Source organism: Athene noctua, chromosome 8 (assembly GCF_965140245.1).
Source record: "Athene noctua chromosome 8, bAthNoc1.hap1.1, whole genome shotgun sequence".
Classification (NCBI taxonomy): Eukaryota; Metazoa; Chordata; class Aves; order Strigiformes; family Strigidae; genus Athene; species Athene noctua.
In genome coordinates, this window is record NC_134044.1 from 29906628 (window position 1) to 29934589 (window position 27962).

Genomic DNA, 27962 nt, shown 5'->3' on the forward strand with positions numbered 1-27962 from the left:
AGGAGCCTCCAGCACAGGAATTACCAGCCCAGTCACGGCAGCAATGTCACAACGGGCCTCGGCTACTTCTGTTTGGTTTTCAAGCTTGTCCTCAGACAGTGACTCACCTAAGTCTTGCTTCTAGTGTGATATTATCAGAAAGTGGGGAATCTAATGCTTCTGAGGGAAGAAACAAATGTTTCTGTTCTCCCTTTTTTGATTTGGTGCATCTTCTTTGCTCGTGTCATTCAAAGTAGTATTTGTGGTGGAGAACACAACATTTGCAGTATTTTCAGTGATCAGATACCTCAGCTTCACTTGTTCAGCTAATTATCCATTAGTAAATAACCCAATATTTGCTTCACATGCTTTCAGAAGAGGAAAGAGATCACAAAAACCTGACAGAAGTTCATTGAAGGACACATTCTTTTCTGAAACTGCCAGTCTTGAACATCAGAGCACAAGAGTTGGGGTTTTTTCCCTGTACTTGTTCAATAAACACAGTACTCCAGACACCAGTATATATTATTTTAACTGCCCAGAAAGCAACACTGTGCTGCTGTGCAAATGCAGAGACCCTGTCAGATGCCTCCTTGGCATTCGCTGCAGAATTCACCCCGGAGTTCAAGAGGGACTCGCACTGCCCGCCAAGGCACATTAACGAGCTGTTTTCAAACACACACAGCCAGGATCCACTGCTGATAACAAGTGTTTCAAGAAGAAGTTACTCCAGGACAACTCTTCACTCTAGTTTCCAGCTTGTCTATGCACAGTGTTCTCTCCAGCCCGATGTCATCTCCACTCCCTTCACGCCACCAGCCTCTGCCCACCCTCCTGCAACCGAGCAGAGCCCCCCCGTGCTGGCTGCTCCCGCAGCTCCGCCTCCGCTTTCCCGAGGCTTTCTGAAAAATCTTGGCTCATTCAGAAAACTACGTCATTCTCCATGGCATAAACTATTGCTCCATATGAAAAGACTGTCAGAAAGCTGACTCTTGAAAAAAGCAGTCACTAAAACAGGTAACCACAATTAAATTGGTTTTCCCCCATCAAATTCCCCCTAGAACATGGTCACTTTTATATGCGTATGTTTGCACCTGTTGACTGCTATTATGCTGATAATCACACTGAAATATTACAGTCCCCCTTCAGGGAACGATAAACGCATTCTGCTCAAGTATTCCAAACCACCTTTAAAAATAAGCTTTTTCCCAAACCTGTATGGATGCAGCACTGCAGGCAGCGCAAGCTGGGTGGTGATGGGCCCAGAGATACAGCAGTGTGCCATCTTTTGGTTACAAATGATGAGCACAGCACGAACCGCAGCTTTATTTATGCATTAGCTTAAAAAAAAATCATTTGTCTGTACACAGCCTTGAATCATTTAATTCCACGGTTGTCTTAAAACCTATGGTTTAACTAAACCAGACTCAGTGTTTAAGCCTGATGCGATACTCCTGAACCACCTGAAGAGTATTCCTGCAATAAATGCACATCCAGCCCACAAACCACTGAGCTGACCTGGTGAGGAAAAACCCCAGGCCCTGTGTTTGCCAGAACCACTGGAGCCAGTAGACTGACGCGGGCGGGCGTGCTGCTGGTCCCGCGCCCCCCAGGGGAAGGGCTCTCTGTGCCGGCGCTTTGGCTCCCCTGAAGAGCGAGGCAGGGCCCGGGCAGCAGCAGGAGCCCGGCGGTGCCCCCCCTGCACGACCCACAGGGAGCCGTGGCTGGGCTGGGTCTTCTGCCAAGAAGGAAGGGAAAAGTCTTTGAAACCTGAATGGTTTGAAGCATCTTACACACTGCAGCCAAACCAATATGTATTTTCCTTGCCAGGGAAAAACGAGTGCCCAAATGCAACCAAATACTGCAGAGGGGCCTCCTGGCTCAGCGGGGATGCTGCGGGTTACCTGTGTCATTGCTTTAGGAACAACAGAAAAAACACCCCAGATAACCCAAACCACTGAGCAGCTCCACATTGCTAGTTTTAGAGGAAAACCTCGGAAAAGAAAACCCTCTGAAAACTTGCTTTCTGGAGAGCAGATGATGAGATGCAGCAGCCGAGCCTGTCTCTGAAATCCGCCGCTCGCCCAATCAGACAAGCAGAGCACTCAAATTACAGAGGCTGCTGCCGTCACCTTAAACCCTTGTTATCGAGTGACAGAGGATGCGCTGAAACACCCTACAGAAGGCTCTATTTCCAGCTTCTTTAAGTGCATTAGTGCGGAAGCTGGAGCTATACAGAAGGGACAGGGAAGAACCTTTAGAGCATCCTCGGGGAAGCGCGCGCCTCGCGGGGGCCGGCTGCAGGGACAGGGCTCCGGCCAGGCGCCCGCGGAGCTCGGCCGCTCGCCCAGCCCATGAAGACCTTGTCGCCGACTCGCTGAAAGCCTCAGAGGACTTCGCACGCCACCATGCCAGCCCAGCAGAAGAAAATCATCTTTTGCGTAGCCGGGGTGCTGAGCTTCGCCTGCGCGCTGGGGACGGCGGCAGCCATCGGCACGCAGCTGTGGGTGAAGGGGACGACCCTCTGCAAGACAGGAGCCCTGCTCGTCAACGCCACCGGCCACGAGCTGGAGAAGTTTATTGGCGAAATCCAGTACGGGCTGTTCCACGGCGAGCGCGTGCGGCAGTGCGGGCTCGGGGGGAGACCTTTCCAGTTTTCGTGTGAGTAACAATGGCATCTGAATTATTTAACGGCGCTGCTGAGGGCCCGGGGAGCCGGGAGAGCGCTGCCCCCGTGTCCCCTCGCTCATCCTCGGAGCCTAACAGGCATGAAACACTAAAGCAAATGCTGCCATCACGGTGTTCTGATCCTCAGGTTCAACTAACTTATGTGGTACCAGTAAAGCCACGCTAACATTTTCAACAATCTATTTCAGTTAGACAGCTACATTTCAAGAGATTTGTACTACTACTTTAAGAAAATTATATTTGTTTTTCAATTATCTGTCATCCTCCTCCATGCATGTGTGTCATATTACATCCTCTGTGCTGTCATGAAAGTGAACCAGACTAGCAGAAATCCGATGAAAGAGCTGGGGCGTAGATACCTTCGGCTGCTGCTGAGAAACAAAGCACCCAAAAAGTTCGCAGTCTGCCGCAGCAGTTGGGAGAACAGCTGGTTGGCAGTGGCTGGTATTCTGTTGGTTGATCTGCAAGTCAGACTTGGTGTCTGACATACAGAATTTTATCAAAGACTCTTAGGAATGATTTTGCTTTACATGTAATATTCATCACCTATTTATCTTCGAGGATAAGATCAATAAAACGATCAGAACACCCAGTTTGTATACAGCAGCACATTAAGAGATAATAACAAAGAGCCATTTGTTATATGTACAATATGCTGCCTGGAGTTATTACAGAACACAGTTCAGGAGCATTCTGCTAACACAGCACTGGTAAATTGCTTATGCAAGTTGTTTAAGGCAAGGTAAAGTTACTAGATTAGGTACCAGAAATTGTTTACTATATGGTATTTTTCCAAAGTAGTAGACTAAATTAATATAATATTGAGATTTGCCATCTCTAATTAAATTCCATCACTAGCCTATTTATACAGCTGAAGTTCCTCCTGATTGCTTTGTTTGTCATCACAGCGTGCAGATATTTCACCCTGCTGGTTATAGGCTGGGGCAAATTTTCACAGGGGTCTACTAAATCCCAAGGAATGGGTTTTCTCGTGAGCAGGTGGAACTGTTCAGAACCCGGGCTAGCAAAGCCGTGAGCCCCCGGCGGCCCTCGGGCCGTTCCGACAGAGCGGGGAGGGACTGGGAACGAACCGGCGTGGGGCAGGGCTCCAGCCCTGACAGACAGCCCTGGGCCAGAGACACCAGCCATGAGCCGGCTCCCTCCTCTTTCTCATCATTTTCTTTCCACATACTTGTTATTTAGATACTTTTAAACCATTTTATTGATGTGCCTTGCATTCAGGCTCCCATCTGTACATTTCTTCTTGTTATGGCTGAAATATCTTAATATTCTGCTGCTGTGGTTGTAGCAATAGATTCAAAATAATTTTGTGGGCAGTGCGAATTAATATTACAGGCACAAGAGAGAATACAAACGCACAGCTTGTGATGAGTGAATAATATCGATCATCACGTGGCTTTAAGTATCTCACATCACTACACACAGGTTAGCTCTGGATCTGTCCAAGTACTGCAGAGCATTTTCAACCCAAAGTACTCGGGGTTACTGAGTGCTCTCCCTAAGGCCATACACTTCCATTCCACACTCTTGGGAATCTCATATAACCAAGCTTTCCTATCCCAATGTTTACCAAACTTGCATTCATAAGTGTTACATCAGAGTACACAAACGTAACCAAAGAACAGAAATAATAATGTTACAGCTACGTTACAGCTAAGCAACCCACTTTTGGAATGGTAAAAAAAATCCCACAAAACCTGAGTGAGCTGCAGCATCCTGCTGCACAAGACAGTATTAAAAATTTATTTCTTTAATATGAGTGCCTAATGTACATATTTAAAGAACTCAAAAGCATCCAGGAATTGTATAAAAAAGAAAACATTGAACAAGTGATTCACTCAAGCATCAGTAAATATCCCTGTTCTCATTTTCAGACAGAGAAAATGAGGTTTGAAGCGTGTGCTTCAATGCCCGTTCCCCGGATCTGAAATCAAGGCTGGGTTTAACCTTATGCCTGAACTCTGAGCATGAGGCGAAGCTGCCGACAGGCCCGTGCTGGAGCTGCGTCCCTCCCGGAGGCAGCGCCCCGGCGGGCACCCGTCCCTGCACCTCACGGCCCGCAGCAGCAGAGCTGCCGGGGCTGAAGCTCTGGCTCAGAAACGCAGCCCAAGAGCCTTGAGCCTCCCAAAACTGAACCCAAGCCTGATTAGCAGAGCATCCTTTTACCTTTTATATTCTCCTTCCACACAAGCCAAGCATTAATAGGGAAATATTTTGACATTACAAGCCCGTCCTGTCAGTCTTATCTGCCTGCCCGGGATCCTTCACACAGCACCCTGGAAAGGTGACGCTGCGAGGTGACCTTTGGCTGCGTGTACAGCTGAAACGTAGCCCAGGTACAGCCAAAATAATTTCAGAAGCCCAGTTGTACTGATCATGGGCTTCCCCTGACAGCAGAGGGTGGAAGCATCACTCTCCTCCTCACAGATTGTTCTCAGATCATCTTTCAGATTAAAAGCAAAACACAATGTTTACTTTGATAGGATTTGTGTTTAGAAACAATGATTGGGTGGCTTAGCAAAATATGCCTCTACCAGAAGCGTTCACTTCAGAGACCACTTGCTGAAGGAGGGGGGTTCACCTCTGGGGCAGCAGCAGACCCGTCCCGTCCCAGTCAGTGCTCTCGGGAGCTCACTGGGAGCGTCCCGGAGAGCAGGATCACCACCTACACATCCAGAGCTTAATGCACTGAGGTGCGCTTTAGCATGCCCAAGAAAAGACATGGAAAATAGGCTAAATGATTTAGTTCTATGTTTGTTCCCATTAAACGCTCCCCTCTGACCACTATAGCTCTTTTAATTGTGAAGCGAATTTGCTCTGCCAGCAATCCCAGCGCGGCCGGGGAAAGCCTTCTGCTTCATTTGCTCTTGCTGATTCTCATCAGCTTCTGGGTCAGCAGTTCATTTTCTAAAGGTCACTGGCATGGATGCCTAACACACTATTTCATTCATTACAATGAAGGAATGTTTTTCTTTCAAGACAACATAACTGCTGGAATTAATTTTTCCTGATATGTCACATATAAAATTTTAATGACATAAACAACTATAAACGCAGGTGCCAAGGGAAGGATTCAATACGGCACAGTAGTGTGTTTTCTTAAAACAAACAATACAAAATTCTCTTATTAAATACAGTTTCACACATCCTCCCAAACATCAGGTAGCATTGCAAGAACTAATGCTATTCCTTGTAGAAATCCTGCACAGGCTGGGGCTCTTCAGCCCTTCCGTTGACTAGCCCGAATGGTACAACGATCAAACTGTGCCTTACACCACACTAAGTACAGCTGCTCCTTATGCTCATAAAGGTGTGAAATAAGTGATATCAAGTCCATAAACACAAGGTCTAGTTTCTAAAACAAGCTTTGTCTTTACTAGGGGGGTACAAGGAATTTAAGCACCAGTGGCCAAACCAGACAATAAGTAGCCATCAGCAGACATAACCTTTTATTCAGGCAAATTCTTCCTTCAGGTAAATGGATAAGTTTAGCAAAGAGGCAGCTCTGCGGTGTGCGGCACCTGCACGAGCCAGGACAGGGAGCAGCAGCATCACTGGCCCCGGACCAGCAGCCATGAGCTCCCGGTGCCAGGCCGGCGGGGATGCCCCTGGGGCCAGCGGGGACGCCCCCAGGACGGGGGGGGGCTCTCAGGGACGCCCCCGGCTCCTCCACCCCTGCCAGCACCGCGTCAGTGGGCGCAGGGTGAGGGTCCCCAGGCCATGGCCCCCGGGGGCACTGCCTGCCCCACTCCACCACAAAAGGTGATATTTATTTAACACAGCTTCAAGAATAGTTCACAAACATTTGCTTTGTTAATTCCCCTTTCCTTTAGTCAGGAGATGAACTGACTTGACACCACGGTACCTGTTTTTCAGTGCTCGCTGTGTGGCCAAGCTGTGGAGCTCTTTGCTGTAAACATTTTGCAAGGTGGAATCATTTATGTGAGGCTTTTCCACTCTCTGCACATCACAGCTGCAGCAAGGCAGCGCCGAGATGCTATCACCCCCACTTTAATCGTGCCCCTGCGGATCAGGAGCAGTTAAGTGTGTTTGATGATTCCTTCTAAAACGCTGTTGTTGCCAAACAAACATGAATGATTAAAAATTACTCTCTCATACTGAGTCTGATTGACTATCCCCTTGTGCCCTAGTTAAGTAGGGTCACAGTTTAAATAGTAGCTAAAAAGCTGCATAAAAATATTTAAAACTTTTAATTTTTGTATTTTTTAATATTTAAAGGGCATCAGCCTTCGCAGCAGCATGCACATTTTATTTGTGCTGCCTTATTTTAGCCTGGCACCCACTTTTTTCTTGTAAGACTTCTTCATTTCCTTTCACTGATTTATCATCTTCCCTTTCCGGCCTCATGCTTCCAGACACAAAAAATTCCACAAGGGTTTTACTTGGGCAAATACAGGGAAGAAAATTCTGATCATATAAAGTTTGTTTATTCTTTCAAAACTTCAGCCATAGTTTGTTGTAAATAACTGATGTAACTTTTATGAATTTCTTCCTTTTTAGTATCATATCCCATTTTAAAAATAATTTAAGAGATTAATGTATCTACATAAACATATCCCTTCCCTATTTTTAATAATTTCTGCCAAAATACCAATTTTTTCTATTTTCTAAAATTAGACAAGTGCTAAACAATAAGAGGCAAGAACCCTCCGATCCTTTTATGTGTTTACACATCTCTTTGGCAGATTTTCACAGGGACTCCCCACAGCATCTCCCCCGGGTATCAGCCATTCCTGGAGCCTTGAGCAACACACAGAGCACAACACGTCGGACCTGCCAGCAGGTCAGCTCCCGGCCTCCCTGAGGGCTCCCTGCTTCCTTGTAGTAAAACACGGACCTTAACTTGCACATTTATTGCTTAAGGTTTTCAGAAAAAAACTACATTCTTAGCCAAAATTCTTCAGGTATAAGCTTGACAAAGCAGCCCTGCACAGTCTGTCCAAATCCCAGCGGAGGAATCGCTGCTCTGGAACAGAACCGCGCTCAGCGTCCCGGGCAGGTGGGACGGCCAGACCCCAGCCTCTGTGACCTGGGGGACAGACCCAAATAAACCACGGGCGCTGCTGCAAAATAATCCAGCACACAGGGGGGCTGGGCAAGGCCCCCCCACGCCCGGCCACCTCCCCGCTCACCCGCACAGCCAGGGCTTCAACATGCCCAAGGACTTCGCCCATCACACGCTGCCCAAGACTGGTCACGAGGGGAGGGACCCCGCGGGGGCTGCCCCCCAGGCCGGGGAGCCAGCAGGAGCATCCCTTGGGAAGGGGAGGAGAGGCTTTCCTGGGGCTGGTCCTTCTCTCCGGGCCAGTCTGCACTACTGAGCACCACAAAACGCTTCTGCTCCCAAGCGCCTGTGAAAACCCGGTTCTAGTTGATACCTTCATTTTCACCTTTGGTTGCATTTGGAAGAGCATGATTTAGAACAATTATCACAAACCAGCAAGAAATCCCTGGCCTGATTGCTGAGACAGCTTTGCCTAATGTGTATAATAATGCTTTGTTCATTTTGTTTTTAGTTTTTCCAGATTTGCTCAAAATTATCCCTGCAAGTATCCATGTTAGTGTCATTCTCTTCTGTACAGTACTGATCGTCTTTGCTCTGGTGGGAGCAGGTTTCTTCATGTTCAATGCTTTTGGCAGCCCCTACGAAACTCTGCACGGCCCCATCGGGTTGTACCTCTGGAGCTTCATTGGGTGTAAGTACCAACCCCCCGGGCACCCAGCCCAGCGCCCGCTACTCACAACCCCCGGTTTATCAGAGTAGGAGAATGTTAAGGACCATGGCTGCACTGACTCTAAACTGGCAAAATAAAGCTAGGCAGGAAGGCGAGGGACTTCACCATTTCAAAACATGTTTTTTCCAGATTGGTGATAAGAAGTAAAAGCTGAAATCCTCCGTGCAGGCAGGCGGTGGGATGGGTGAAGGCGAGCGGCCGTGGGGGCAGCCTCGGCACCTCCAGCCCCTCTGCAGAACCTGCAGAGAAAGGGGACGGTGCCCACGAGCCCCAGGCCCCCAGAGCTGGGCACACAGCGCACGGTCAGAGCTGGGGGGGACATAACCAAAAGTCAGTGATGCAAACGCTTGAGTTCAGCGTGATGGGAAGTTTGCAGCCGTGAGGGATCACCACTCGCAGCAGCTGCTCCCGAGGAGCAGAGGGGGAGACACTGACAGCGACTGGCTGTAAAACTGGCCTCTGAAAAGCACAGCCAAGAGGGATAACGGATCATCCCCGTCCCTCTGCCACTTCGAGAAGGTAAAGCCTGCTCTGTGGTGCTGGCTTAGCTGACAAGGAGATTTACCGTTGCTTTACAAGGTATCAGGCATTAGAGTCATAATTTAATAAAGGACCCAAGTACATATTTATCTTTAAACACGCAGACAGTTCAGTTACATTCAATGGGACAATGAGCAGCTTTAAACTAAAAAAAAGCACAGATCCTTTGCTGGATCAGGGCACTAAAGCAGCCACGCTAAATATTACTGGTCCTAAGCCAAATTCAGTTTGAAAAAGCTGACTAATCTCAATTGCCATTGGCTTGGGTTCTAGAAATATTCCCCGTTAAAACTAAGTTACAGTGGCCACAACAACACCATCAGCATGGCACTTGGCTGTGGCCTCGCTGCAGGGAGGGCCAAGCTGATGAGCATCTCCCCCTCCATTTCAGGTTCCTGTGGTTGCCTCATCATGATTCTCTTCTCTTCAGAGGTGAAAATCCACCACCTTTCAGAGAAAATTGCTAATTTCAAAGAGGGAAGTTTTATATTCAAGACTCACAGTGAACAGTTTGCAAATTCATTCTGGATCATCTTGGTCTGCTCCCTGGTGCACTTCCTGAATGCCTTGCTAATACGATTTGCTGGATTTGATTTTCCCTTTTCAAAACCAAAAGATTCAGGGACAATCACTGGAGCAGTTGACCTGATGTATTAGAATTACATAACTTAAGAACATTTCAAGCAAAGAGGTTCATCACTACTACATTCAACAACCACCAGGTGTACTAACTTGTAAGTGATTAGCTATAAGGTCATTAAAAAAAGTGAAAGCTTCAAATAAACACCAATATGACATATGCAGTAAACAAAAGAAGACATGCCATTTGGTATTGTCTAGATCCAAGTACCCTTTCCCAGGGTAAGACTTTCTGAAAGCATTTGCCTTTTTCCCCAGTAAGTTATCTGAAAAACAGCTGGCACCAAGAAAACTAGGAATATCAGTAGCATTGAACTGGATCTGGAAAGTAAAATAAACAGGTTGTAACAGAAGCCCACACTATCACCAGCAGCAGTTTTGCCCTTTAGCCCTCGGGAAGGCAGAGATGAAGTTGTCCATAAAGCTCTCTTCTGGGTTTTTTAGTTTTAACAAACCAACTCTTTGACCCCGAAGTCCCCAAAGTCCTCATCTCCCTGTGCAGTCACTGTGGATGGGCCCTTCGCAGCCTCGGTTAAAACACCACACGCAGCGAAGCGGGGTGCAGGGGCGATGCAGCACGATCCCTCCTGCCTGCCCCGGTGCTGCTGAGCACCCCCACGACACCCCAGGGCGAGGGGCACTTCCCAGAGCAGAGCCACAGGGACAGAGCAGGCACGTGCACCGCAGCCCCCCAAAGCCTCGCAGGCAGAAGCACAAAGAGCCCTGCTCAGCCCCGCAAACCCTCTCACCCGACAACGCAAGTGAAGCAAAAACCCTCGGACGAGGGCAGCGGTGGAGTAAGGCAACAGGCTTACAGGGTGCACTGCAGCACCACAGAGACCCACGGGGAAATGCATGAGGCTCTCTACCTCAAGGCGTGCAGAAGGGATGGACACGTCAGCCCTTGCACCCTTAAACTCCTGCAAACGAGTTAAACCAGCCAGAGCACTCCCCCCAGGCCCAGCTCAGCCAGCCCACTCACCGCCACGGGGGCTCCTCCTGAGCACGGACACAGCACCAGAGCAAACCCCGATGAGGGGCCAGGGGAGTGACTCCTGCCCCAGGCACCCCTTTACCTGCCGGGCTGCGACCCCACCCCACCCCCAGCACAGGTGGGGGCAACCCCAGCCCACACCCACCGAGTCACCGGTGGGGAAAATCAGCCCAGTACCCGTCAGGACTCACCTGAGCACTGCATGCTTCAAGCTCTAGTGACTTGCTAGATGACCTCGCTGACTTTCATGTCATTTTTTAATATTTTTACTATGAATGGCAAAACACAGCAGGGTTTTTTTGTAAAAGGTCTGTCAACTATACCCCTACTCTGCGAACCCTTTCACAAAGCAGCTCGGCCTCCCCACGCTCTACCCTCTCCCTGGATTTTAACGATGTGTAAGGGCTACTCAAGTTGCCATGATCCCCAACTTTTTTTCATAATTTTCTTCTTAATTAATATGCATTCTTCTTAATGTTAATGTACCTTCTTAACACTTAATTTGTATTACATCTCATGGTATTGTTTACCAAAACGATGAGGAGTACTGTTTCATCCTTCTTGTTGCTGGTGTTTCATGGAGCTGCTCTGCTCTGCAGCTCTGTGGCAGCTTTGGCAACCGTCAGCGTAAAGGGTGGGCTGTACAGGGTCGGACACACCGGGTGGGCTGTACGGGGTCGGACACACCGGGTGGGCTGTACGGGGTCGGACACACCGGGTGGACTGTACGGGGTCGGACACACCGGGTGGGCTGTACGGGGTCACCTGTACAGGTTGGACGTACACGTATCACACGCGAGTTTCTCTCTGGGTGTCCCTCGCCAGTCCTGAAGAAGGACCTGGCCCGTGTCTAAAAAGATACAGACTTGCCCAGACCTGGCCCAGCACGGAAGATAAACCCAGCCCCGTCCCTTTGCTGTGCAGGGGGGAGCAGCCCCTGGCAGGGGGGCCCGGGGATCACGGGGCATCGCCTGGCAAAGAGCCCGGCTCCCCGCTCCCATCGGCTGCAGCAGGAATCTCCGGCTCATCTCCCCGGTGAAATCACTCGACTTTACGGACATCTGATAAGTCTGTATTTTTTTCCCCTTGAGCTACACACTTCCCACTCAGCCCTGGCAGCCCGCGCGGGGGGAGCCGCAGCCCTGCAGCTGGAAACCCCCCCGGTCCTGCCCCCAGCCCAGGGCCAGCCCTTACAGAGCCGCTGCCGAGCGGTCGCTCCGTGCTGGCATGAAACACTTGGGCTCCTCAGAGCCAGCAGGGACAGACTGGGACAGGTCTGAGGAGGGTGGGGCGGCGGGAGCTGGCAGCGGGCCCCGGGGTGCCAGCGGAGGGGCTCCCCGAGCTGCCCCGCAGCGGCGCCTGCGGATGGGCGACAGGGAGGCTCAGCTGGAGGAGGTCACCCGCAAAATCTCGGATCTAAACAAATGGAGAGAAATTTTTAGTTTCCATGGGTAAGACTTTTGTTCTGCTTCATTATCCCGTTTTTAATTCCAGGTGGGTTTTAATATAATTTTATAAGTTCTATTACAATACTTATGTGACCATGCAAAAGGTCTTCATGCACTCAGTAACGCAAGTACTACAGCTCTTACTCTTCCTTTCTTTGGGGGTTCTTTTCTGGCCGGGCTCCTGTTTCTTCATGATAGCAAAGCCTCTGCTGTTTGTTTTGGGGTTTTTTTAATAACTGGTATTTTATTTTCCCTTTTCAGTTTGGAATTCAGTAATACAACTCATCAGGTAACTGTTTCTCTAAAAGGTAACATTTTGGGGTTTGCAACTGTCCCGCCAGGTTAGTGAGTGGAGGAAATCACACATTTATATATGCAGCACAGCAGACAGTTTTATGTAGATTTATCTCTTATGCTCCTCCTTTAAGAAACATGCATTTTCTTCAGATATTTTAAAGGAATGTCTTCCTGATCTAAATCAAAGTGGCAGAGTAGTCTATAAATGAACCCTTCTGTCTAAAAGTAACAGTTTTCATGGTCAATTTTAGAACACAGGAAAAAAAGCCTAACAAATTAAGATCTCTTACATGTAACTATTTGGAAAACCTGCTGTGTCCCTCGGTTGGAAGGCAACGAAGCTTATTCCCTGTAGCCCAAACACAACATTATTTTATACTCCAGTCACTGGCTTGTAGGGACGTATCCATAAGGACTGAAAAAAGCTGGGAATCAAACCCCGTGGTGCTCCCGGGCACTGCCCATGGCAGGTCGCTGTGCCGGTCCCAGTGCCAGTACTGGGGGGGTAGCTTTGGGTGCAGGCGAGGCAGCAGCCGGGGACGATGCCCCAAGTTCTCCTCTCTCTGTGCAGCGCGGCCGGGCACCGCCCGGAGCTGGAGACCCCGTGGGGTCGCAGGCGCCTCTGCCCCCCGCCGCCGTCCCCAGGCCCCTCCTGGTCCCTCCAGCCGCGGGCGGGCGGCCCATCTCCTTGGAAATGGCAACGGTGAGCAGGCCTGCTGAATTAATCACGAGCTGTAATTTAATCTCGTTAAAAGAAAGAGACTGGGGAACCTTACCTGGCGCTGTGGGAGGCGCGGGGTATTGCTGGGCTGAAGGCTGCAGCCTGCTGTCATCTGTAGCAGAAGCGTATAATGGTAATGATTTATTCATGAGACTTTTGAAGAGCGTGGTTGCAACACAACCTTAAAACTGATATACTATAATCTCCATTAGATAATAGGTCAAATGAGAAAGCGTAACGTTTCCCTGCCCGCCGGTGCTTTGCTGGTGAACAGCCTCAGAACAGGAGGCAGAAGTTCAGGAGATCAGTAAAATATTTCTACTCTCACCCAAAATCCTGGTTCGGAGCGCAGCACATGACAGCAAGCACCTTGCCCAGGCCTTCCCCCAACAGGTGCAGCCTGTCCAAATACAAAAATTATTTACACACTGCAACTGTACTTCACAGGAGTGGTTAAGTGCTGAGTGATGTCACTGAATTAACCACAAACATCATATTTGCTTTGAAATTACGGGGTCTGATCCTCGGTAGGCGATGTTACACTGCTCTGGCTGGGAGCTCCCTCGCTGAACCCGTACCCCGAGGCCTCTCTGACATGAAAGATCCTCCACGACGCTGGGATGCGAAGGGAGCTGAACTCATCCCCTCTTTCTCCTCCTGCCCAGGGGCTGCGGAAGCTGCTGTTTGGGGACGTGTCCCACCGCTTCAGCTGCGAATGGGCAAGCGCACACTTCAGGTTTCACCAGCCCTGCTCCGACCTGGCCTACGCTTTGGAGGCAGAAAAGGTAAATGTCACGGCGCAGCAACGGGCACCGGTGCCTCAGGGTCTCAGCTGCTCGCGGGAGCTGGCAGCCAGTGCTGGGGTCAGCCCTGGTGTGAGCCAGCCCAGGCAGGACGCAGGAACACCTGCAAAACCACCGATGAAACACAAACAGTAAATTTATTCTCATGACCTCACACCCCAGGGGGTCCCCAAAGCAGCACCCGGGCAGAGCGCGCAGGCACAGACACGGGCGCCACGGAGCTTGGTCTGTGCTAGAGAGAGAGATCCCAAACCCGCTGCTTTCCCCCTCCACCAGGGATTTTCGTGGGTGAAGTTTTCCATGGCGCTTTGATCCCTCCCCCAGCAGGGCCGGAATCTCAGGGATGTTCCACCAGGTGCCCCCGAGTCTCTCCCAGGCCGGCGTTATCTAAACGCGGAGGCTCTACTTGTCGAGCACACAAGGCCAAACAGCAATTAGTGTGATAGATGTGTTTATCGACACCCCAGCTGCGAGTCACTCGGGCGTGTTTATAATCCTCCTTGCCCATCTTCCTGTATTTTCCCCCATCCCACCCCCTCGCTCAAGGGCCCGTTCCTGTGACACTGGCAAGGCTGGAGGTGCCCGTTTGGGCTTGCAGGGTGTAGGACAGGGTAACTTAGAGGCACAAGATAAACACATATAGAAAAAGGAACAAGCATACCCCTACAATAACGCTGTGAATCAGGTGTCCCACCCATCCCGTCAGGGAGTTAAACCCCTCAGCCAGGCAGGCACCACCAGCAGGTTGTTTCATCTGATGATCAAGTACTGGGGATGGGGAATCTTGTCCTCTGCCCTGGCAGTTGTGCTGAAGCAACACACACCTTCAGCCTCAGAGCAGGGTTTATGGAGTCAAAGAAGCAGGTAGTCCATCCCTAATCAATTTTGTAATGTTCCTTGGCGTACAGCTGTTACCTGTTCAGAGAAAATAACAGTGAGGAACATTACTATCACAAGCACTCAACACAGTGTAATCCTGTAGTACAGCGACTGGGGTTGGCACGCCAGTAAAACACGTTGTCAGAAGATCTGCAGCTGTTAATCCTCCCTCAGGACAGAAGGCAGATGAGTTAGTTACAGGAGAGGCCAGCCAGGCCCAAGAATTCACACACCGATCTCACAGAAATGTAACCAGGGCACGTAACGTAGCACAAGTGGACAAAGCACGAGGAGCCAACCTGTGATAAGGGAGAGCAGGAGCACCGTCCCCTTCCAGCAGTACCTGCAGCACCGCTGCAGCTCCTGCAGCTCATACCACCCCGGGACTGAGCAGCTGCTGCGGGGTGATTGCCCGCACACACTGGAGAGCTGTGGCTTGCGATTTTTCAGGTTGGACTTCAATTCAATCTCGGGTTCGTGACAACAGTAACACCGTTCCGATGTATCTCCTCTAGACGAGGCACAGGTGCTCATCAGAGATGCCTGCAACACAAGAACTTGAGCATCTGATATCAACAGAGGGTGTAAAATCAAAGAAGTTGGGGATCAGAGCCATAGGGCATTCTCAGGGCTTATTGTATGAATCTCCACCTGTAGAGTAGGTGTGTGATCCCACCACGGCACCCATCAGGGTGAACAACTCCATTTCCCCCGTGGTTAATATTTTGGGGGAGCTACCACCTGAAGAATCTCAATCCTCACCATGGTTTGTACTAGAGGTGGTGGGATACGAATGTAGGCTGTTTGATTATGAATATTCCAGCTGTTTAACAAAAAAACCCGCTTTAGTAAGATGTGAACTCCAATGTTGTAAAGTTTTAGCATTGGTTAGCTTTTCTAATTGTTCCTTCAAGACCCCATCCATTCTCTCAATCGAGCCTTTACCCTGGGGATGGTAGGCAAGTGGAATATCCAGTCTAGCCCTAGACTTTGAGCCCAATCTTGGATATTATGTCCACTGAAGTGTTCCTTTGTGCCTTTGTATTTGGTGAGGAAGTCCGTACTGATGACGAGTGGTTCTAATGCTTCAGTTGTGCTATGTTGATTTGCATTTTGGTGGGTTTAGCAAAAAGCCATCCTGACCCTGCATCCACAGCAGGGAGCCCGTATCACCACCCCCTCGGCAGGGGCAGGGAGCCCACAGAATCGACCTGCCAGGCACTCAAGGCCCACTGACCATGTTTTATCTTTCCCCATGGCCTATATAGTGCCCTTAAATGTAGCTGTGTACAAGTAGTATAATCACATGCTTTATAAATACGACAGGGCAAAGGGGTTTGATGGTGAGCAATGTCCCGTGTGTGCGTGGTGCAAGCTGACCCATGCCCACGAGCCCCACGTGTGTTTATAGCTCCAGCTGCACGTCGGTGGGGAGGTTGTATTATCTACTTCCCTGTTATGCTGTGGCTCGAGTGGATCACCTTTCAGATGAGCTGAGACATGCCTCACTTTTGGAGGGCACCTTTGTACGCGCATGGCCAGATGTTGCCATGTAACAACCCCCCGTGCGGGGCATTTCTGTACACGCCAGCCCTCCTGGGCCCGGGGGGAACCACACTGGGAGGCCTTTGGGCACCACCCAGGTGTCAGTGTGTCCGTGCCCTCCCTTCCAGGAGGGCAAGAGATGCTGCAACCAGCTCAGCCCGCTGACTGGGTGCCTGCAGACCTGTTTGCCGTAGTATCGACCCCTCTCTGCTGTCCCGGCAGCTCCGCCGGAACCAGGCACCGTCCTCATGCTCTTCTGGCAGCTCGTCATAAGGGGGAGCCTCCTCCCCAGGAGATGCAGGGAGATGCCAGGGGAAGGCTCCCCTAGGGTGGGCACACGATTAAGTGACACAGTTCCTAGAAGAACGGCCTGTGGAGCTGTTACAGGTGGTTTTCCTGGTAGAAATCGTTGCTGTAAATGATGTTTCCATTTCCAATGTGTGGCTGCCTGAGCTGCCCCTGCACAGGCCCTCACAGAATCGTCACTAACCCACCAGGAACTGGGGGGGTACAGTCACACTGTCCTGGCCTGTGATTCTTTCAGTTTCTTGTAGTGCCCAAACTACGGCTACAATTTGGTTTTCCGTTGGGGTTGCTGAGCCTTGTAATGCCTTGGACCAAAATCCTGCAGGTTCCTTCATATTGTTTGGCCCAGTCACCTGGCACAATCCCCAGGAGACTGTATCATCTAGAATCGTTATTTCCAATTCGAAAGGACGTCCTCGCCTCAGAGCGAACAACGGCACATGCCCACCACAGCCCTCCTGCAGCATCAGAGGCTTCTTGCTGCGGCTTGTTCCACTGCCAGACAACCTGCTGTTTCTGCAGAGGGCACAGTAATACCACCCCATGGGGGTGAAAGTTCTCCAGTGCCCTGAGGGTCCCCAGGAGGTCTGTGACTGTTTCACTGTGACTGGCACAGGAAATCACTGGACTGTTTGCTGGACCTTAGTTGGTATTTCTCTAATCCCACCAAGCCAAACTATTTCCAAAAATTCTACAGTAGTACCAGGGCCCTGTATTCTCTTTGGATTAATTGCTCAGCCACAGCCGTGTAAATGCTCTTTCAGCAACTCGTCAGCTGCTCCAGGTTCTTGCTGTGCCTCTGCCGTCACCACCAGACGCTCCGTGCAGGGGCAGGCAGGCCGGGCAGCCCCGGCGCCACACACCTGCCATCGCCTGCCGGCAGCCCAGGGGCTCTCTGCATCCCCAGGCAGCGCTTGGGAAGTGTACTGCTTTTGTTGCCAGGTAAAGGCAAACTGGTTCTGGCTTTCTGAAGCAATGGCTATTGAAAAGAAAGCGCTAGCAAGATCTATCACCACCTTCCAGGGCTGTAAATTTTTGCTAATTTTTTCTGTAAGAGTAACGATGTCTGGTACCGTAGCTGCAAGCGTGTGTGGGGTGACTTGGTTCAGCCCTCTCTAATCTGCAGTAATTCTCCAAGTGCTGTCTGGTGTCTGAACAGGCCAAACAGGATCATTAAAAGCAGTCACGGTTTCCTTAACGATTCCCACTTGCTGAAGTGCCTGAATGCTGTGAGTCATTCCCTCCCCCCAGAATATGACACTGCTGTACAGTTCCCACCCTGGCAGGCACGGGCAGCACAACGGGATCCCCCCAGGAATCCAGCAGGACGGTTACGTCTCGGGAGGTCAATCCCACTTGTGAAGTCCCAAAGCAGAAGTGACCATTTAAAGTTTCAACTGTTCGTCCTGCCAACACATCAATACCCAGAACACAGTCTTTAATTGTGTCAATTAACACTGCTGTGGTAAATGGAGTGGCATCTCCTACTGTTAAGGTAACCCTAGCTCGGAGGGCAGGAGCTGGATTTCCCCCTAACCCACAGACCGGTGATGTGGCTTCTTCATTATTCATATTACGATGTGATACAGTAATTTCAGCTCCAGCGTCCACCCGAGCTAACACCCCCCCAGCACTCTGCAGTTAAAGGAACACTGGGGCGTCAGTCCCCCTCACGGTAAGAGGCTGCAGTAGCAGCAGTTCTGGGGACCTGCCAACCCTTCATTTCTGCTGTTCGGGCATTTTCCAGGCAGTGCCCGGCCCCGAGGCCGCAGACGAGGTGGAGGGGGGGCGCAGAGTGGGCGGTGGGGCCAGGACCAACCAGCTTTTCTGTGCAGGTGCTAACTTTTGCCATCGGCGAAACATTTCTGATGTTGTGATCCCATTTACTTCTGACTGTGGGACGGCTTGTACAAGATCACTCCCCATGTCTCCTCATCGCCCGTGCTGTAGCTCCTTCTGGGTTTGCTGGCTTCCCTTTATCCACCACCCGAACAGGGAGCCCCAGAATTACAGCCCCAGTTTCCCTCAAGGTATCTGCTAGGGCGCCTACATCCCCCGTACCATTTGTCGCTGCTGGTATGACCAAGGGTTTCAGCGAGGCGGGCGCTCTTCTCAGAAACTGCATTTTGATAGTTCTGGTCACTGCCGCGCTGCCGGGGCTGGATCCTGCAGCCAGCGCCTGAGCCACCCCCACCTGCCGCCCCAGGTGAACACCCTCCTCCATCGTGCACCAGTGCCCCAAGTACAACACCAATTTGTCAGGTTCCATGTATGCTGTTAGAACTGCTGCATGCAACCACTGAGAGAGTGGTGGGGCAGCAATATCTTGCCCATCAGGAGCTCTGATATTTTGCAGCTGAGCATATCCTCGTTGTATCTGATTATCTCCGGCTACGGGGCTTACTAAAGCCTTTTTGCCCGTCGGTAAAGGGATGGATGCAGCTCCACTATCCCAAGCTCGCAAAATCCATGCCAGTATGCCTTCCCCACTCTTTTGTTGATAGATCTCTAAAAATTCCCTTAACTTTTTCAGGGTATAAATTTGCCTGGCCTGGACTCCCTCATCTGCTTGTTCCTTCATTTGTACGGGGGGGCGAGCTCCCACCCCCTCACTGCCTCCTAAATCCAATTTAGACTCAATCTCAGAGTCTGAGGATTCTCTCCAGATATTTCCATCCCATTTCTCAGGATCCCAGGAAGGTTTTGTGATGAGAGCGTGAACTTGGGAAATCGAAACCTTACTTTTCCCATGCCTGACCCTTTGTCTGTCAGCAATACGTGCTACAGGCGCCTGTGGTACCCTGCAGCTCGGAGCACCACTCCGCTTGAGCAGTAATCACTTCTTGTGGAGTCCCGACTTCCTTTTCCAGTTCTCTCATTTTACCCCATAATGCAACAACCTCACAGTGAAGAGCTCCAAGGCCAGTAACTACCAACCATCCCAACCTCACCGCTAATCTGCGAGAAGAATCCGATGCCGCTCACCACGGCAACCCACACACAGCCCTTTGAATCGCCTGGGGGGTAACAGCCACCTCCTCTCTAGTTCAGGACAGGCTTCTGGCAGAGCCAGGAAAGCGGCCACGGGGAGCCAGCCCTCAGCGCTGGACCACCCCGGAACAAGGGGAGTCACCATCAAATTCTTCCCAGTCCCCGACATCTTTCTGAGCCCTGACATGGCTGTTCCTGGGTCCTGCTGACTATGGCAAATGTGTGAGCCAGCCCAGGCAGGACGCAGGAACACCCGCAAAGCCACCGATGAAACACAAACAGTAAATTTATTCTCGTTACCTTGTGCCCCGGGGGTCTCGGCAGCAGCACCCGGGCAGAGCGCGCAGGCGGGGACGCAGCTCTGCAGAGCTCGGCCCTGGCTGGCCAGAAAGGGGAGAGAAAAGGATCCCAAACCCGCTGCTTTCCCCCTCCACCAGGGATTTTCGTGGCGCTTTGATCCCTCCCCCAGCAGGGCTGGAATCTCAGGGATGTTCCACCAGGTGCCCCCGAGTCTCTCCCAGGCCGGCGTTATCTAAACGCGGAGGCTCTACTTGTCGAGCACACAAGGCCAAACAGCAATTAGTGTGATAGATGTGTTTATCGACACCCCAGCTGAGAGTCACTCGGGCGTGTTTACAATGCTCCTCACCCATCTTCCATTATTATCCCACATCTCTGTGCTTTGCACACCTGCCCCCACGCGCTGCAGCCCTGCCTGGCTGGGTTTTCTTGGGGGGGCAGGTTGTGGGGGCTCCCTGCCGCGCCCCACTGCAGCCCTGGGCCCTCCCAGCGGAGACGCTGGGACGTGTCTGCAGAGGGATGCGCTGTCCTGAGCCAGCAGCACGCTGCAGGCACACGTGTTAAACTCCAGGGCAGTAAATGCTCCCAAGGTGAAGGTTCCAGAGAAAAGCAGCAGGTGGTTGTAGGTGGGCACAAATAAGTGGTACTTGCTGGGTTTTTGGGGGAATTAGAGTTACCTAGTTCTTACTGCCCCACCTGGAAATCAAATAGGTGAATTTACCTACAGTCTCATTTACTGAATGAGGGAGATTTTCTTCTTCCTTATTTACCATCATGATACTGCCCCCCAAAAAGCAGAAGACCAAGATACACACTTAAAACAGCCTTAACCCACAGGGAGGCTGAAACGCTTGTTACAAAACACACGTGAGACTCTGGGTTCAGAGGCGCTGTGACTGTGCAGCGCCGCCAGCCCTGACGCACGCAGGCACGGCCCCACGTCAGCCCACGCTGCCTTGAGACCCCAGTCCCTTTGCTGTGAGGATGAAGGAGAGAAAAAATAAGCTGTGGTGCTTCCAGGCGTACACGGTACCGGGAGGCCAGAGCCCTTCCCTGTGGCTGCAGCTGACAGGGAGGGACCCCCGCCCGCGACCTCGCCTCTGGGCCACCCGGAGTCTTCTTTTGCGAAAAGGCTTCTTGGTTTTAGGCACACAGGATCTTTTTCAATTTACTTCCAATTTATCTCAGGAGTTGTCAGCAGCGCCTCTGAATTCCCATGGAGCAATGCGGAGTGACCCTGCGGACCCTGCCAGCGGGACGGCTCATGCCAGCCGGGGATTGCTGTGAGCTCCAGGAGGGCGACACGGCACGTGCTAGCTCAGGCTGCTCAGCACTGGGGGTGTTGTCTTCCTGCTTCTAGGGGGAAACAAGAGCCATTCTGATGGCGGTACAGGCGCACGTCATCGCGTACCTGCTCTTTGTGAGAAACACCAGACACACTCACCTGGAAAGGTAAGAGCTGAGCCTTCCCATGGGACACACTGTTCCCTTGCATTATCTGGGTAAGACAAACGCCTGCCTCTAGGCTTCACCAAACTAGACCCGAGTTCAGGTTTGCAGCTACAGGTGGGGATTTGCACCCAGGGAAAAGCCTTGTCTGACTCCCAGGCGAGGCTCTTCCCCACCAAGACTGTTTTCACTCCCTCGTCCCATTCCCTGGTGCCGCGGTCACGGCCTGTGGGCAGCACCGGTGCTGCACGGCAGCTCACCAGGCCCCGGCCGACGCCGGGCAGGGGAAGGCCAGACTCAGCCCTCGGTGCCGGGGCGAAAGCCCCCACAGCACCCACGTCGCTCCCGGCGCGTGGGAAGCTCGTCCGTGCCAGCAGCAGTGACGGGGCCAAGAGAAAGTTGGAATCTCAAGGACAACGGGCACAGCTCGACAGGCAACTGCCTGCTCCGCACATCCCTCGGGTCTTTGTGTTCCCACTTGTTGTGGCTGGAACCGATAACCGGGGGGGTCGGGACCTCGGGGTCCCGTCAGCCCCCGCGGGGAAGGGCCCCACTCAGCTCGGGGTCAGCCACAGGGCGGGGGGCTCACAGCGTCCCCGGGCTGACCCCGACACAGCCCCGGCGTCCCCAGGCTGCGCAGGGTGAGCGGGCAGGAGCAAGGCGAGGCGCTGGCGGCCGCCCTGGCAGACACTCTGTGGGCAGCAGCAGCAGCAGGAGGAGGAGGAGGAAGGAGAGTCGTGGTCTGCCTCCTCGCCGCAGCCGCCCACATCGTGCCCCGTGGAGACTACGAAGCCGACAGCTTCACAGAAAGAGTGAGTATGAGTACACCTGCTGCAAACAGGATTTTCTTTAAAGACACGTTTGGCCTGAAATGTTTAAAGACATATAAAATCTCATAAACCTGTTCCCTAACTTACGGTGCACCACAAACTGGGAGCCCGTTAGACCCATGTCCCTGTAAGACGCTCCCACCCCCTCCTAGAGGCTTTAGGCCAGTCCAGAGGCTGCTCTTCCCTTTCACTGAAGGCTGATCTTGCTTCTCCTGCAAAATGAATTAATCAGTTAACGTAAAGCTGTGCCTCTACCTCTTTGTACAGAGCTCAACTCCTCGGTTTAGGAAGGGGCATACAGACTCTTGCGTTATTCTTTCACTTGTCTAAAGGGTGTTTTGGGTTCAAAAGATCAGTTTTTTGATACAGTAATTGTCTCCTTTACAACATCTTCCCCTACTTGTGCCTGACAGATCCAGCTGTTTGAGTTCTCTGAGAAAGCAGCAGCTCAGGAGTTCATCTTTGACCATATAAACTGTGTAAGTACGGGATATTTACTTTATTCCGAGTTGTTTTGTTGCTTGCTGACATCCATCCCCCTATGGAGATGGCCAGCATGGCCCTCAGCAGCACGTCTGGGGCTGACGTACCGTCAGCTCACGGCTCTGTTCGAGCCTTTCCCACAGGAGTGACCCTGCTCCCATAAAAACCACCGGTGTCAGCACTCGCAGTCCACAAACGCCGGATAAACAGGGGCAGCACTTTGTGCATTACTCAAACACAAAATACAGTTCCTTGCAACTTTAGCAAAAATCTGGGGAAGAAAGTGTACAAACCCATTTTAGCCAATATCTGGAAGTTTCTTCTTTCTTTTTTTAACCTGATCCTATTCAGCAAAATCAGTTGCAAAACCTTCCTGGAATAACAGCTTATTTGTTTGGCTCAACACACTCACTTAAGGTTGTATTAAAGCAGAGGAACTGTTTTAATTAAACACCATATACCCGCCATAATTCCTCCCCTGTGATTACCAATTTCTTTTTCCAGTTCAAAGGTGAAGGAAGTCACGGAGTGATCCTGTTTTTATACAGTTTACTTTTCTCTAGGACACTTGAAAGGTATATTTCATTGTCTAAGCGTTTTCCTCTGGCTTAGTCACATCTGAAATGGCCCTTTCTTTGTTTTACTTCAATGTCCATTCCTAGTCACTGTGGGAGAGGCAACTGTCCAAGAGGCAGAGGGAGACCCGGGGCTGCGTGTACGGGTGCGGGTCCTGCACACCCCCAGTGCATCCAGGAGTGGGCAGAGGGGCTGCAGGGAGGAGGGAAACCCTCTGCGCACACAGGAGGAGTAACGCAGGGTGTAAAACCAGGAGTTACCCCACTGACAGCAATACTCCCTGTCACAGTCCATTAAACCTAAGCAGGAAAATCACAAGAAGTTTGTTTAAACACAGGATTCTGCCCGTGTGACTATGCTGGCAGCAGTGACCGATCCGGCCTTTCTAAACCCGATGTAATTACATTTGGGTAAAGATGCTTTAGAAAGGTCCAGAGGCACATTTCTACCAGTATAAAACATGATTCATACTAATCTGACCCTGCAATAGCTATTTAGCAAAAAATTGCACCACTACTTCAAACAATCCTGTCCAGGCTGTGCCGGGGCGTAACTGCAGCCTTTCGGCAGAAATTGCACCGAGGGGGTTGAATCTGACACTAAATTTGAATTTTGATAGGAACAGATCTGAAGTGCAAGAGCTCCAGCCGAGCATCACACTGCTGTGTCAGGAGAGCACTGCTGTGCCAACAGCACAGACAAATGAGTGAGCCTGGGATCTCCCCTCCCGTTTCTGCTAATCCAGCAGGGACGGGCAGCGGCCAGGCACCGCTGCCCTAACGCTCTGTGCTTGCTTGGGCAGGGTCCAAGAAGATTTAGACTGCACAGCAACCCCTCTGTTAGAGTTCAGTTTTGGAAACATCACCTGTACACAGGTAAGATTAGCCTCGTTTCTCAAGTTTTAACTTTTTATCGCTCCCACATTTGATTTAGGAAAAAATTCTCACTCGTTAACCCAACTAAAAAAGAAGTGTAAGGCCATAGAAAAATATGCTGTAAATTTGAATCATGACTGTCTATTCTAAAAATGGACTGTAATGATGATGATGATAATAATAAGAGTAATAATGACAATAGTAATAATAAATAATAATAATAATAGTAATAAAGCCACAGGCAGTCTGGCATTCCTGCACTCATGACTGGCCTGACGGAGCTGGGAGCAGGCCCCCAGTCGCTGTCTTGCCAAGGGCTTTGCTGGTGCCCCGTGGCGTGACCGTGACCGTGGGCCGTTCCCCGCAGGCCGTGCTCAGCCTCCTCCTCACGGGCCGAGCGGGCCCGCACGAGCTCGACGGCAGCCGGGAGCAGGGTTCCAGCAGCGGCGCTGGCGATGCCTGGAGGCAGCGGGGCCCAGTGGGCTACCTGTGCTGTGGCGGAGGGCCAGTGGGGTGGCAGGTGAGCGCTGGCTGTCCCCACACCGGCTGTCCCCGCGCCGGCTGTCCGCGTGCCTGGCAGCGAGGCGCCGGGGCACGGCCGCCGTCACCGCGAGGCTTCACCCCTCTCCCCAGGCGAGCCCCGGGCTGAGGACGCCCCGGCTGCCCGTCTGGCTGTGCGGCCTGGCCGGCAGGCACGGCGTCCTCTTTGGCACCGACAGCCAGCTCCTCTCCGACTGGAAAAGGGAGAGAGTCTTCCACCTGCACTTCTACAGCGGGCGGGCGAGAGCAGCCCACCTAACGATAGGTATGCACCCCAGCTCGGGGGGGCGAGAGGAGGGACGGGTGCCCCGCACGGGCCTCGCGTGACTGTGCCCTGCTGCGGCGGGCGGACCGCCAGGTGCTCTGGATTTAATACACATACACAGGCTGTTTGTGCGATCAGCCGTGCACAGAACGTGAGGAGCCTGCTCCAAACAACAGCATAAACCAACACAAACATCAGCCTGGCTTTGAAAGGACCAGCACCGTAACAAGTCCTATAATTTCCTCCCTCTCCTTTCTCTGCGGCACTTGAAGTAAGAAACTTGCAAACACCCCTAAAGGGTAAACCTGCAGGAAAGGAGGTGAATCGAGACTCAGGGCGATGACAGGCAGCGTGGCTGCAGACAAGGATGTGCACGTCTGTTCAGAAAAACAATATGCAAACGTGCCCTGCAGGGAGTCGAGATTTATAGCGCCCGAATTTCCCCAGGGGGACCCACATGGCATGGGGGGCAGCCCCCACCCTCCCGGGGGGGCCGAGTTGGGGTTGCCCTGAGCTCCGTCCTGGAGCATGGCGGGCAGCACACCTGCGGCAACCACTCGGTTCTGCTTTCAACCTTTTCTGAAACTTTTCTGAGGGAGGGTTGGGGGTTTTTTTAACTGCGTTTCGTTTTCAGACACTCATTCGCATCCCTGGGAAGAGGCCCACAGCGAGGGCCCAAGCAGCCCCGGGAACAGGCGCCCGCTTGTGGAGATGGCGATCAGGAGCAAGTGGGCAGGCGCCAGCGTCAGCTGGAACGGGACAGAGCCCTTCTTCTGAAACCGGGCCTCCCACTCGCTGCCGACTCCACCAAACTGCCGTCTGGAGGAGAAAAAACACTTTCACCAATAAAACAGCCCCGGGGGCCTCGAGCAGACGCTGTTCGGGGAGGCGTTGCCCCCACTGGGAAAGCCCGTGCGGGTGGGGAGCGGGTGGCAGCGACGCTGCCCGAGCGTGCAGCTCTCCCAGGTGGTGGGATGCATGTTTCTTCCCTTCCCGGCACGAAAAGGAAAGAGGGAGGCAGTTTGCTTCCCTCCCACGCCAGGCAGAGATTAAGAAACCCAGGTGTCTCTTCAGAGTGCAGTGCAAGTGAAATCAATACTGAGCGTTGACAATATTGTGTGCGTCCAACTTATTTGATCAGCGTGTGCCACTAATTCAGCTGTTTGCAGTAATGTTTCCTCCCAGCTCTCTGACACTGGGACTCCTGCAGCCGGGTCTCCCTCCCCTCAGCCACACCTCGAGCGTGACCCCAGCCACGCTGGCTCACGGAGGTACCCGTGTCCCGCGCACCCGCGGGGAAGCACGGCTCGCACACGGGGACCGGGGCAAAAGGAGCTCTCACCAGGTGCTCCCTGCTGTGAATTCTGGGATTTTACTGACTCGGAGCGTGGCCAAGCCCTGGCACGCTGTGGCAGCTCAGCGCACGCGGGCAGGGCGCATCGCTCCTTGCTCACATTAACCACTTCCTACTTCCTTCCTTACAGACATCACCCAAAAAAGACCTGTTAGTCATACCAAAGCGTGTGTTGCTAATGACAACTGTACTGAGAACAATAAACCTTTCTGCAAGTGATCCAGAAGTTTGGTTTAAATGATTTGAATTTAAAGAGAAAAAAAAAGAAGTGGTTGTAACCAGCCTGAGATTCACGGAATCATCTTGGCTGGAAAAGACCTTGAAGATCATCCAGTCCAACCATTAACCTCACACTGCCCGTTCTCAAAAATTCTCAAAGCCTCAGCCTGGCATGGCGAGGAGCCCGCTGGGTAAGGAGCTAACGCGGGCTCTGCACTTGTCATCGCCCCCCTCCTTCCATTTCTGCTCAGCTCAGAGCTCCCCGAGCGCATGGTGGCCCCACTGCAGGGCTGCAGGTCAGCCCGAGCGCTGCCGTCCCCGGGCACCTGCAGCCCCCGTGACACCGTGACAGGGACCCACCACGGGCAGGGCTGGGAGACCCCAATACTGGGGGGGCACTGCCAAGACAGCACCCCCAGTGCTGGCTGTGGAGCTGCCAGCTCAAGCCAGAGCCTGCGGGGTCAGCAGGGGACAAGAGGGTGGAGAGAAGCCCACAAGGTGCTGTGAGACAGCGGTTATTTTACCTGGTGAAGGCCCTTATGCAAATAAAGAACTAATAATGAATGAGGGAAGCTGCACGGGAGACGCTAACGGAGCTCAGCCGCCCAGCACGGCGCGGTATCGCGCGAGGCTACATGTGCCGGGTGACTGCTAACGGGTCACTACGGCGGTACAAGGGCGCGAGGCCTCCCCGAGCCGCCTGGCCCCTCCTCCCGCTCCCGACAAGCCATGGCCGCGGTCGGTGCCACAGAGGGGCCCAGGGCTGCTGGGGTGTCGGGAGCAGGGTCCCCTGTGCCTTCGGCCGTGGAATCGTGCCCAGGCCGCCCATCTGCCACCCCAGCCCCTGCCGACCCACGGCTCCTCGTCCTGCTCACAAAATGGGGTGCAGCAACGCCCCGACCGCTAAGGACAGGAGGAGGGAGACGCCGGGACTGCCCGAACACGCCCTCGCCGCCTCCCTCGGGCTTTCATCCTCCTGCCCCCACATCTTCAGGTCTTTTTATAACCTTCCCGCAGTGCAGGGCTAAATTTAAGCTGCCGATTTCCTTCAATGAGAACCAAGCCCTTGCTCATTTCTGCGAGGTAACACCACAGTTATGGGTGCTTTAAAAATAAGAAGCAGTAATGACACAATCTGGCTCAAACTTGTCTGAAAACCCCCACAGCCCCAGCACCTCAAAGCTCTGTCCTCACGACAGGGACAACAGCTACAGATTTTCACTTCTAGTCTGGAAATGCCTTTGTAGAAGATAAATAAACCTTGCAACCCCCCCGCCCCCATCCCACAGATACCCAGGGTGCTCTCATGCCCTGAAACAGAGGAATATTTACAGGGATCAGGGGCTGCCCAGCAAGGAGCAAAAGTAACAAATGCCGACACGCAGCAGTGAAACTCCTGCCACGTTTTGGCACCTTGCAAGAGGCGATCTCAGGGAGGAAACAAGTATTATCAGGGCCTCTGGC

At 52.1% G+C, this 27962-nt stretch overlaps 2 protein-coding genes and 1 long non-coding RNA gene across 11 annotated transcripts in view; 2 read left to right on the forward strand and 1 right to left on the reverse strand.

The window, feature by feature from the left end:
* The first annotated feature begins 1680 nt into the window (after positions 1-1680).
* On the forward strand, positions 1681-11830 carry CLRN1 (clarin 1). Of its 3 annotated transcripts, none has more exons than XM_074912628.1 (3): positions 1681-2640; positions 8226-8409; positions 9341-11830. In XM_074912628.1, exons 1-3 carry the CDS (start codon positions 2388-2390, stop codon positions 9639-9641), a joined length of 738 nt encoding a protein of 245 aa, XP_074768729.1. In that variant the 5' UTR covers positions 1681-2387; the 3' UTR covers positions 9642-11830. The 3 variants fall into 3 exon arrangements, with proteins under 3 accessions (XP_074768729.1, XP_074768732.1, XP_074768730.1); XM_074912631.1 differs by having other exon boundaries at positions 1682-2640; positions 8292-8405; positions 9376-11830; XM_074912629.1 differs by having other exon boundaries at positions 1686-2640; positions 8226-8405; positions 9376-11830.
* Positions 11831-11930: 100 nt separating this feature from the next.
* Positions 11931-27962, reverse strand: part of LOC141963374 (uncharacterized) — a 32310-nt gene continuing 16278 nt past the window's right edge. For 2 of the 6 annotated variants that reach the window (XR_012634087.1, XR_012634088.1), the window contains one exon: positions 14005-14801. This is a non-coding gene — a long non-coding RNA (uncharacterized LOC141963374). The other 4 variants (XR_012634091.1, XR_012634089.1, XR_012634092.1 and 1 more) reach the window with 4 other exon arrangements.
* On the forward strand, positions 12069-26604 carry MINDY4B (MINDY family member 4B). 2 transcript variants are annotated; one of them, XM_074912625.1, is made up of 10 exons: positions 12069-13065; positions 13749-13868; positions 21268-21359; positions 21988-22168; positions 22600-22665; positions 23174-23244; positions 24048-24120; positions 24488-24640; positions 24754-24925; positions 25560-25809. In XM_074912625.1, exons 1-10 carry the CDS (start codon positions 12826-12828, stop codon positions 25700-25702), a joined length of 1311 nt encoding a protein of 436 aa, XP_074768726.1. In that variant the 5' UTR covers positions 12069-12825; the 3' UTR covers positions 25703-25809. The 2 variants fall into 2 exon arrangements, with proteins under 2 accessions (XP_074768726.1, XP_074768727.1); XM_074912626.1 differs by lacking the exons at positions 12069-13065; positions 13749-13868; positions 23174-23244 and having other exon boundaries at positions 20061-21359; positions 25560-26604.

Coding starts and splice junctions, on each gene's coding strand:
- CLRN1 (XM_074912628.1), top strand. CDS start 2,388: ATGCCAGCCCAGCAGAAGAAAATCATCTTTTGCGTAGCCGGGGTGCTG. Junction 2,641..8,225: donor GAGACCTTTCCAGTTTTCGT/GTGAGTAACAAT, acceptor TTTTGTTTTTAG/TTTTTCCAGATTTGCTCAAA. Junction 8,410..9,340: donor TGGAGCTTCATTGGGTGTAA/GTACCAACCCCC, acceptor CGCTGCAGGGAG/GGCCAAGCTGATGAGCATCT.
- MINDY4B (XM_074912625.1), top strand. CDS start 12,826: ATGGCAGGTCGCTGTGCCGGTCCCAGTGCCAGTACTGGGGGGGTAGCT. Junction 22,666..23,173: donor TCTTTGACCATATAAACTGT/GTAAGTACGGGA, acceptor TTCTTTTTCCAG/TTCAAAGGTGAAGGAAGTCA. Junction 24,926..25,559: donor AGCAGCCCACCTAACGATAG/GTATGCACCCCA, acceptor TTTCGTTTTCAG/ACACTCATTCGCATCCCTGG.